This window comes from Phaethon lepturus, unplaced genomic scaffold, assembly GCF_000687285.1.
Source record: "Phaethon lepturus isolate BGI_N335 unplaced genomic scaffold, ASM68728v1 scaffold43551, whole genome shotgun sequence".
Classification (NCBI taxonomy): domain Eukaryota; kingdom Metazoa; phylum Chordata; class Aves; order Phaethontiformes; family Phaethontidae; genus Phaethon; species Phaethon lepturus.
In genome coordinates, this window is record NW_010517835.1 from 102,349 (window position 1) to 113,899 (window position 11,551).

Below are 11,551 nucleotides of genomic sequence, written 5' to 3' on the forward strand. Positions count from 1 at the left end.
TTGCATAAAAAAAACAATTCTGTAAAAACAGTTCCATGATTTTAAAAAAAACCAACTAATTATATTCTGATGTTACATAAATTTTATATCTCATGGCAAAGGAACTTCAGATCTGAAGAGTAATCCATGTTTCATTAGTTTGTGTATTCTGCCACAGAATATAATATTACGTTCTTAAATTAGTTGGAAGCCACACTGTGCTGCAGAGTATAAAAACAAAACTGAGGGCTCAAGCTAGGTCAAGCATATTTCGTATAGGTCCATTAAAAATCTCATTCCATTAATATTAATAAAGATGTTGAGACACAAAAGTCCTTCAATTAACATATATTAGGCAGGCAGGCACAAGCATTCAAGTGATCCCACTGTGAACAGCAAGAATCCAGTTCTCAGAGAATAAAGCCATGAGTGTGCTGTGTACATAGTGGGGCAGCTAGAAATGCTAATGCCACAGAAGAGTGAAAAGGCAACGCCCTATTGTCTGTGCAAGTAAATATCACTTTATTGCCTCAGCTTCCTTCTTCTATTAAGCACATTTGTGCTGGGCCTTGTTATCCCAGTAAGAATAACTTCAAGACCTATTATCTTTGTCATCAAGCTTTTTTCTTTTACCATTTTTTGGCAGGAACTGGCTGGGCAACCACATATGAGCTTGAGGAAAAGGACTTTCATCTGACTGGTCAACTTGTTTGTAGATTTCCCCAGCTTATGAACTAACATTGTAAAAAATAAATTAACTTGCATGTTCCAGAAATTACTTTGGACAATAATGGTTCCCACGCTACTGAGCTTCAACCATCAAGACTCATTCACTTGCATATGACCTGATTATTTGACATTTCTTCACCCTCATTCTTAGTGACTTCCAAGCATGATAAACAATAAAAGGTTACTAATGTCAACCTATTATGAGCCAGGATGCTGTTCTCATCTAACACATAGTAAAGCCAGTACTGAAGCTTAATTAATACATGTTAGTAAATTGTGCTAAGCTACACAGCATTATGATTTCAGGTTTCTTCTGTAAATGTTTACCTCAAAGCTTTAGTCAATGCTCTACTGTCTGAACCAAAGATAAGTTCTGCTTCCATCAGCTATTTGCATAGCTGGTCAAATCACTGTCAGAGCAAATCAATAGGAAATTCCTTTAGCATACTGTAATTTATGCTAGACCTGCAGCAACAGAATTGGGATTAAAATGGGATAAGAAAAGGCAAGAAAGAACCAACATTTCTGCTCCTAGTGACATGATCAAAAAGACAGAGGAAAACCTTGTTTGTAATGTAATTAGCCATTAAATTTCAATTCAGATACCATTTAAGGGCTAGTCAGAGCCTTCCTAACACAAAATAAGTGGTTTTTAGAAAAAAGATACCAAAGTCTGACTTTCAGCTGATATAACTCACCGTAGGTCCACTGCTAGCTCTCACTGCAGAGATAACAAAGTTTAACCCGTCTCTTGCTAGCTCACTGAGAGAAGACCATTACAAAATAAGGCACACAGAGCTAACAGCTTCTGCAAGTGGTCAGGAGTCAAGGCGGAGGGAACGCTTCTGATGACTAAAAAGGCTGCTGACCATAGTGGGGCTGCTGTTAGGTTATCACTGGACACTGCAAATTCCAAAAAGAGAAAGCAGGTATTTTCTATAAAATCCCTAGAGAGCTATAAAACTGTGAGTCAACAACATTACTCATGCTCAGGAGAGAATGAAATCAGATGCAGATAGCTCTGAAATGGTCTTAAAGAATTGACCAATATATTATTGGCATCACAGCTCTGCTGTGTCTAGCATGGCCCCGACTTTCATCTTGCCCCCATGCATGGACTGCAAATTTCAAAACCACAGACATTGGAAACAGTCTTTAGGCCTCTGTCCTTCTCTCACTGTTTGCAATACTGGACAGCAGTCCCAATGATCAAACTACCATCTCTTTCGAAGAGTATGGGACACACCATGCATCAGAAGCACAAACTCTTCCCTAAAAAGATGCAAATTAGAAAACATTATCTTAAATATCTTGTAGACTTAAATGTAACTGTGACAAACAAAACCTGTAGGTGCCAAACTGCCTGAGGGACTTATGGAGCTGGTAACAAACTCCCAGTGACCATCCAGACCAGTTGTAACTAGGCAGCCTATGTTGAATCAAAGTCAAGTTCCCAACTGAGTACAAGTGCGCAAATCACAAAGCTGTCATGATAACCAAGGCACTGGTTTTGCAGAGAGACTAAGCTTGGCAAAAAAAATGTTTAAAAACAGTTTTGATACCACTGTTTGATCAAATTAAATGGACTCTGTGCCAGGGCACAACCAAGATACTCCTGTGCTTTCCACTCTACTGCAGTGTGTCAGGTACAAAGCTCTAGGAGTGGGCTGCTTGAGTTGGACTTGAACTGCAGTTTCACAGACTGTCATTGTGCTTTGGGTAAACAAAAGCCTTTACACACCAGGTCTGGAAACCTGGTATCTTCCTCAAACACTTCTGAAGTGGAGGAAGAAGGGGAAAAATACAGAAATAAAACCTTGTTTAGTTAATTATTAGTGACTGAAAGCAGACATTAGTTATTAGAATCTGCCTGAAATATTTCAGATGTTCAGCAGTTCACAGCTATGCAGAAAAGAATATGTTGCATCTCGGCAGCAGAGCCAGTATGGTCCAAATGAAAATAGTGGCGCTTAAAATAAAAATCCTCATTTACATCAAAGACATCCTGTTATGAAGAGGTCAAGTCTGTGCAGACAGGTCATCCTCTCCTGACCCTTATGAGGATATTTGACTATAAGCTTCTCTCTAATGGACTAGGGAAAGTGTGGGAACTAAGCTTTGTGGAAAGACTTCACTACAGCAAGAAAAATGCTGACATTTCAACTATAGATAGAGTCTACTAATTCCTTTAGAAGTCATGATAAGACTGCTGCTTAACAAGAAATGCCAGGATGAACTGCCTATTGATGTACAAATGGATGGCTCCCTGTTTCTGGAACTATTTTAAGAGTGCAAGCAGCGGTGCATCCAATAGCCTGAAGTTTGGTTTGAACTACACCAACAAACAATATCCATGCTCTTACTGCCAGCTGAGCAATAATGGAGCAGGCAAAAATGACTGAGGGGACCAGCTCCTGCAGACACTCTTGTGAGCTGTTCTGCATCCACAGCCCACTGTGTGCAGGCTGGTGGAGCCAAAGTACTCTCAGTGACACAGTATTTCCTCTATATACGTTCCAGGTTCCCATGCTTTTAAATACAAAGCCTAGAAGAAATGCAACCTCTCTTACTTATTGCTTTGCCTGTCCAGCAGAAGCTGATTACTTCTCCATCATTAATCCTCTTTAATTCCATCTCTTACCCATCACGAATCAGTAGGGTCAAAATGCCTGGGATAACACTGTCTTTGTCTTGCAGAGCTAAAGCCAGAGTTAAACAGAAAGCTTATCAGACAGATATGGAGCAGGGCAATCAATAATCTAATCACACAATTCATTCCCCATCAGCAGTCAATTCAATGCTGAGACCAGAAAAAGTGTCTTGTATTTGTCTAGTATGATTTAAAATATCTTCAGGAATATGGCTTTTTGCCATTGTCACCTCATTTTCCTGTAAAGATTTTTCTTATTTTCATCTTTATCATATTATGGAGTGAATAATGGCAAAATGTCCATCAAAACAGTGTACAAAATGATGATCCTGTAAAACACAGTTTGTTTTCTAAAGGGTGGAGGTGTAATGGTGTGTGAATATAACGAAAGTCAAAGAGAACAACGCCTGGTATACAAGCATGTTGTGCTGGTAATTATACCAGCAGAAAATGTACCAGGCAGAAAATGTAGGGTTTGTATACAGACTTGTGGATGGACTAAAAATGAGTCAAATCACCAGTTCTGTACTTAGTTTCTCTTCAAGGTCCCACTGGGCCAAATTTTGTCCTATTTTTACAGCTGTAGGTTTCTAAAAGAACCTCACTGCAAAAAGCAATTATGTTGTACTTTTACCAGCAGTCTGGCTCACTGATTTTGATGGGAGTTCGTCTGCATGAGAACCTTGGGATTTGTCTCAACATATTTAATTGGACTTAAAGTGTGAGCTCTAGGAATAAGAGGCTGTTGTTAGCATGAACTTACATAATGCTAATACAGAGTGCAATTAAACGACTACAAAGAATGGGTACATGAGTTGCCTTGCCTGCCTGCCTCTTAGGTGGCCAGACTGTGTTAAGAAGCTTTAATTTTGTGGCTTCTTTGATACTTTAAGCAAAGTCCTGCCCTCAGACATGCACACACAACTTCCATTGAATTAATACATCTTCTGTTTATCTCTCAGTGCTACATCTAACCCTTTCTCCAGTTGTAGACTCCTCTGACAGCTCAGTGAGTGTAACATGATTCATCCTTCCCTCCTCTTTCTCTTCCCTTGACTAGACACTAACAAACATAACAGAACTTGAGACAAGAGAAAGAGGCCCCTTATAATGAAAGATTCAATCACATCTTACCAAAAACAAAGGAGGGCACTAGCTAGTGCATGAAGCTGACTCCATTCTTCTAACTGAAGTACCTAAATAAAAGGGAAAGAATGGCCTACATTCACCTCTAGTGGAAGCAGGTGCAGCCTCTCAGGCCTCCATGCTAGTGCGTTTGCTTAGGGCTGGCTTTGGCCTGGACAGTAAAACTGTGTATCATATAGCTTTAAAGGACCTGCACTGTTCCACTGAACGGTCCTGATTTTCTCTCTGATCCAGAATAAACCTGTGTGTCTCCTCTGTGATGTAACGGTAGGAGATTTCCTTTATGTTGTATGTATGTACTTGCTATATATCCTCACCTGTCTCCTCCACCAAATAGCAGCAACATCCCCACAAATGCTATATAATAAACTACTCATTCAGTATGTTCACTGTCTTCTACGTTGCGTATTGGACTGTAGTCTAAACTTGTTTGACTTTGTAAGAGAGTTCTTGTTCACAAAGAGAATGTGACTGCTGCTCCTAAATGCACAGTTATAAATTACTTTTAAGAATGTCTCTAGAACACAACTGGACTACTGACAGCACTGGCGTTCTCTTGTATTCTGCCCTGATTTACTGTGTGACTGCAAACAACTCACTTTATACAAGAGATTATGTATACATAGACCTAATATAAGGAGACAGAAAAGAGACAAGAACTAGCATACAAAGAGAGAAAAACAACACACAGTTTATACACAGACTAGGAAGACAGTAGTAAGGCTTTTGCAGACAATGTCATCATGAAAGTGGAGTTAAAGATGGTGAACCTACAATAGGTATCTGTAATGCAGATGAGATAGCACAGCATGTGGATGAGAATGGGCAACAAGGAATGACGTTGAGATACAGCCACACTGAATAAGTCCTAAAAATGTGTTCTTATTCTAAAAGTGGCCAGCATCATCTCCTTCAGAAAAGCTGAAAACCCCCTGCATTCTATGGATTTGGCATAGTCTGCCTCCCAGTTGGATAACTAAAGGCAATTAGAAGTAATAATTTATTACTAAATAGTAATAGTAATAAAACAATGTAATTAGAGTAAGTAAGAATTAGCTCAAGTCAAGAGATTGGAAAGAAATTGAATTTTGGAAGAATGTACAGCTTGAATTGGAGAACGTAAGCAGAGGATGAAGCAGCAAGACAAACCAGTGGCCTGGATATATCAATGGGGAGAACACAAGGGATTGAAGGAAACTCCAAGAAGTCATGCTGGAGTCACAGAAGAGTTTTATTAAAAGTAATAACGAATATCAGTGGAGAACAGAGTTGAAAATTTTGCATTAATTTCTATTCGAGCCACGTTAAGATGATACCAAAGAGTGAAGCTAGTTTTGTATTTACTAACATAAATTAACTCATTGACCTAAAGTTGTAAGAGTTAAAAAACCAAAAACATCCCTGAGAGTGAGAATGTATTAACAAAATATATGAAAATGAAAAAAATTATCACAACCTCTTTGGAGGGAATGTATCATATTCTCCACTGATAGTCCAGAACACATTTTTCTGGAGGTGTATGAGTACATGTGTCTTTTGAGCACTTTTGATAAAATGACTGAGCAAGTCTGTGTGATGTACAACATAAGCTTGAATTGGAATAAATCTGTCATACTCTTTTATCACTAAGTACAATGCTGCAACTCAATGGTGAAACAGACATTTAGGAAGATCTAAACAAGATTTCTTGCATACAAGATAATTTCATTTAAAAAAATAATAAAATCACAGCTTTCTTGCTGCATAACAGATGCTCCAGCAAGCATAGGATGCTGACTGAAGTCTGAAAGGGCAGAAGACAGAAGAAAGCAAGTTTCCTGTTTAAGCACCTAAACACTTTGATGGTGAAAAGGCAAGAGACAGTACTCATAGTAAACTTGTACGCATCTCCTAAAATGCTAACTTAATGTATTAGTGTACTTATTTAGATAAAGAGCATAGATCGTTTTGCCTTCTGGCACATCATGAAAATTGTGTTGACTGATGGGAACATTTGGTCTCAAATTAACAAATCAGCATAAAAATGTGGGGCCTTACTGTCAACTAAGCTATTAAAAGGTGAGATACACACATCTCTTAACAGATCTATACCAAAGCAACAAATTCTTGCTCCTTTCCAGTGTTAAGTTAAGGTCATCCTGCCTAACAAACCATTTCATATAGACTTTCTCAAAAGTCTACTCTGCAGGCAATGGCAGATAACAGACAGCTGAATGACTGAATACTCTAGGTCATCCAAAAAATTAGATCAAAGAGTCCCTGCAGTCTATTGAAATGCAATTGCTTCCAAATCACATTGTGGTGTTCCAGGCTTGAAAGAATGGGTCACTGCAGTTTTATTGTAGAGAAGCTATTGCTAATGAAAGGAACAATGGAAAGATTAGTGCTACCAACCATATAGAAGAAACACCACTTTCGGTTTAATTGCAGTGAACAAAGCAAATAGGAAAGAAGGGCAACCAAGTGACAAAAGTAGTTGGTGCAAAGAGGATATAGAAGCTATTCACAAGGTTCTCTTGATCAGAGCACAGCATCCAGACTTAACATATGATTACTGAATTTGGATCACAGTAAAAAAATGACGTGGTTTTCATTACAGACAGCTGACGACATATTTTTAAGAAGGCAGCCTTGCAAACTGAAAGACTAAGTATCTTGTTGATAATTTGCCTGGGATTCATTAGGTGCACTGAAGTTAATAAATGGATAGGGAGAAAGGAACAATTATACTTTATTTGTGATACCTACTCTGCAGAAGATTATTATAAGTAAAGGTTTACTTCATTTACCAGTTTAAAATAACAAATTAAGGTGAAATCTATTAACCTTGAAACCGATTAAAGAAAGAGAGGGATTCTAATTGGTGATAACCTAGGTACTAAAAAAGGTTCTGCCATAATAAATTTGTTCATGCCACAATATTTATTCTTTCTTGATCAGTTTCTGGATCTTTTCTAAGCGAAGCTTAACAGTCATAACAATCTCTATGTCGAGACAGTGGTAAAAGATCCATTTCAGTCTCAGTTAAGATCACCACATTCTGTTTCTCTGTGACCTGAGGCAGACTTGAACCTTCCTTCTCCAAACAAGACTTGACAAGCCCAGCTTCACTTAGCTCATAAAGCATGTTAAAAAACAAAACGTGACCAAACAGGGGAGATCACCCAAACTGTAACTGCTGTGTGTAGGTAGAGCACTTCTCTCAGAGAAAGAGACAAACACTGCCATAAGTGAAAACAGGGTTTTTTTTCCTGAAGAAGTTCGGTAAAAGCCAGCAGTTGTGAAAATTAAGCTCCCACAGAAACAACTAAGCACATCTGATATTTATAGTTTAGCACTACAAATACAACTTAAAAAAACAAAAGAAAGCTTCATTCCAGTTCCTGGCACCTGCTCCAAAGTCACATTTGCAACTGTCGAAATGAACTGCAAGATACTAATTCCTCTAACTTGCTGAGAAAAAAGGCAGAGCATTCAAAATACAATCCAGACTACTTCAACCAGTTATCAGTATTCAACAGCTCTTCCTAATGAGCCACGCTCTTCTCAAGTCACTGACTACTATTTCAAAGGAAACACTGGGTGTCTCAAGTGCTCCTTTTTTGGTCCTGTCACACCGTTTAATAGCCCTTATGGACAAGTACCTTTGCAAAACAGATTTCTAGAGGGTGACCCAACATATCCTCTGGACCTTAGTCAATCACAAAGCATACAGATAGCTTCATAGACCTAACACTTAAATGTCACTGCTTTAATCTGCATCCATAGGAGACTGCTTTGCAAGTACAAGGGCATAAGCCTAAAAACCATCAATAACTATAACTCTGTAGATGATTCTTCTGAACTACAGCAGTAAAAACTTCTATGCAGGCAATGAGCACTGTCAAATGTATTTTGAAAAATTCATTTGTGAGCAATAATTTTTCATGAACTTGGATGACAACCATAAATGGAAAATATGCAATGATAATATTTAACACATTCATAAGAGACCAACTAATCAAGCTCTATAAACCCAAATGAGGCTGGAATTGTCAAAGGAAACAAAGGGAAATTGGTTCATAACTCCTGCTGAGCTAGGAAATTCACCCTTCCTTAAAGCTTCTGACAAACCTAGGTATAATATTTTTTTCTCACAGGCTCATGGATAAGTTTTTTCTTTATTCATGGTAGTTCACAAAGGCAGGAAAAGCATTTACCTAAGAGCAAGCAAAACTGTGTAAACTGTCACAAACTATAACAAATGAAAATTGCTATGGGATAATTACTAGGACTACCAGCCAGTCTTCTGTGTTTTTTTTTCCTGAAAGACTGTGATTAAAAAAAAAAAAATACAAAGGGTGTGAGGCAATTCATTAGCTACAACTAAACCTCCTCTCTTAAATGCAATAGCAACTAGTGGTATTAGGAAAACCACCAAACAGTGTACAGTATCCTGAATATTATATGAATTACATACCTTCAACTACTATTCCACATACAAAAATACTTTTAATGCTGATTTGTTTTAAATAAACACTTACCAAGCCTACACATGTAGATATTGCTACTGAAGAGGTGCTATCATTCCTTATAAATCCCTGGTAGAAACACTGCTCAATTTCTTGTTCCTGAGAATTTGAGACTCCATCTTTCCCAAGTACCTGGACAATAAAACTGTTGCTTAAAATGGTCGAAGGTTTAAGTTCTAAGTGAAGTTCCTGTCCAAATGCTGAAAATTTGTAGTGCAAGGAACTCTTTGAACTCTGAGTTGATCTCTTTCTCCTAGTACTGTGCAAAACATCATGTGAAATGTATGATCCACTGGAATCCACTTTGACAGGTGTCACAAATACATAATCTGTAATGATAAAAAGTTAGCCGTCAGCTTCTGTATTTAACAAATAAGGTAAGCATCATTCTAACATGGTAAGCATCAGGCTTTCACTATGGCGTGAAGCATTCCCTCATTTAGGAGATGGTCTGAAAGCTCTGCAGGCTATGTGTGTATAGTCTTGACTGCATAAATTCACCCCTGTAAGTCACACAGGCTCTCAAACAGTGTTTGTTTCCTTTCTGCCCCAGTGAGAGGTACAGACTAACTAGCATAACTGTGAACATTCCCACCATCACTCTTCTGAAGACATTTGTCATCACCAGCAGATCTGTGGATTTTCCCCTCCCCCTCTATTAATTGCTGTCAAATGTGAAGGCTGCTCTGGTTCGAGGGTTTGGGGTTTTTTTTAACTTTCCCTAAGAATGCAGTAAATATTATATATCACTGTAGGGGTAACCATGACTGAGACTTTGTAGAACTGTACCACTTGTTCAAATGGATTAAAGGATTAATTTATTAATGCCTTAACTGAGTGAGACCTCATCTCTTTGTAGTGACTTGATTAGACTGGGTTTCAAATTGTAACTGACCTTCAGCAGAAAGAGATTACATCCTACCTAATAACCTTTAGTCAGCCATTGCTAATTGCACGTCAAAGAAGTTTATTGCGTTGGATAAAATATGTGAAAAATTACAAAACTATTTGTGAGGAGAAGACTAAGACCTACTCACAATCACCCAAGAAAGGGAAAAACAGAGGCCATGATTCAGCTAACTGTATAAGCAGGTGCCTAGCTTGAAGTACATTACCATTGCTGTTGATCTAGCCATACAGGGATTACTTGTATCCTGGAAGCTGGGTCTGAATTTTAGCCATTTGCTGAGCTAGGACCTTTGCACCTATTCGTGGTTTTATCAGTCATTATGCTGAATAAACTGCTTCTCGAACCCATTTCATTTTTAAGCTGTATTTCTCTAATCATACTTAAAGATGTCCATGCATTTGACAGTAAAACAATTCACTTCTCTTCCTAAATCGAAGTAACATAGTTAAAAAAGAAGAAAGCCCCCTCCTTCTTGTGTTGTAACAGATGTTGCAAAAACTATCAATCTCTTCGCCTGAGTAGACTTCATTGGACACACATTAAGCTGAAAACAAAACCAGTGATAGGTTGTTTTTGCTTAGACAGTGGAAACAATACATCAAGAGCTTTCACTTTCCTCGAGTGGTGCTAATCAATGGCAGAAGTTGAGGACGCTAAGCAGGCTGGTGGCCAAAAAATGCAAGCAGCTGCTGGAGAGAGGGAATCCCCCAGTGAGCAGACAATAGGGTGCAAGAGGGTTTTCCTTTCTGCACCCTGGTGTGGTTCTTTATTGCACTTTGTTTCCACTCGCACCCAATAAAAAGCATATGCTGCACTTCAGACTTCCCAAAATCATCAGCATCTAAGTGTTAGTCTCTGAACCTGGGGACAAACAGCTCCTGAGCTCTCACTCACACCAGTCCTTTCTCTCCAGGTTTATTCTCCCTTAGCCTGCATTGCACAGCTTCTTCCGCTCTCCCACCCAAATCTATTCATTACTTTTGGCTCATCGCTCCCATAACAGACGCATGAGGTTTTGTTGTTGTGGCTACATACACATTCATCTTTCTAATCGCACATGTAAACGCGGATGTATTCACCATCTCATTCATTTGCTTTGCTGTTACATATCGTTCCATTTAGCTTCTGCACACAAGGCTTAACAAGTTAATCTCTGCCCATGGTTAGCTATTTTACAGCAGTCAACTTGCTTTCACTTTATGTTCCCCAAACGCTTTGGTTTCTTCCCTTCAAATGCTCAGTCCACCAAAAAAAAAAAAAAAACCAAGCCCCCAAAAAAAAAAAAAAAAAAAGCATCCATGCAAATGTTCATATACACAGACACAGAAAGAGCTATACAAACCATGATTCAATTCACTGATGCTGTCACTGGTTAAAGTTGCTGCATGAGACATGCAACAGAGGCAGCACAGCTGAAGGGTCTGCAAGAGAAAAAAAAAAAAAAGAGAGAGAGAAAAAAAGGAGTATTGGGCGAGATTTACTTGACAAGGGAAGGCAGAAAGACAAGGCACCAGAAATTGTGCAGTAGCCTGGTATGAAAGCACACTAGGCGACTGCAAAAGAAAGTGCTCTCGACCTGCCTTTACAGCGCTTCCAAGCCACGGGAGGGTCGGGGACCGCACGCAG

At 38.7% G+C, this 11,551-nt stretch overlaps 1 protein-coding gene across 1 annotated transcript in view; it reads right to left on the reverse strand.

Annotated features, from left to right (window-relative positions):
- Nucleotides 1–11,337, reverse strand: part of ADAMTS18 (ADAM metallopeptidase with thrombospondin type 1 motif, 18) — a 77,033-nt gene extending 65,696 nt beyond the window's left edge. Inside the window, exons 1-2 of the mRNA XM_010296513.1 lie at nucleotides 11,268–11,337; nucleotides 9,028–9,344 (exon numbers count right to left, since the gene is read on the reverse strand). Of these exons, the coding sequence (XP_010294815.1) occupies nucleotides 9,028–9,344; nucleotides 11,268–11,319 (369 nt within the window). The 5' untranslated portion in view covers nucleotides 11,320–11,337. The remainder of the gene's footprint in view (nucleotides 1–9,027; nucleotides 9,345–11,267) is intronic.
- Nucleotides 11,338–11,551: the final 214 nt, after the last annotated feature.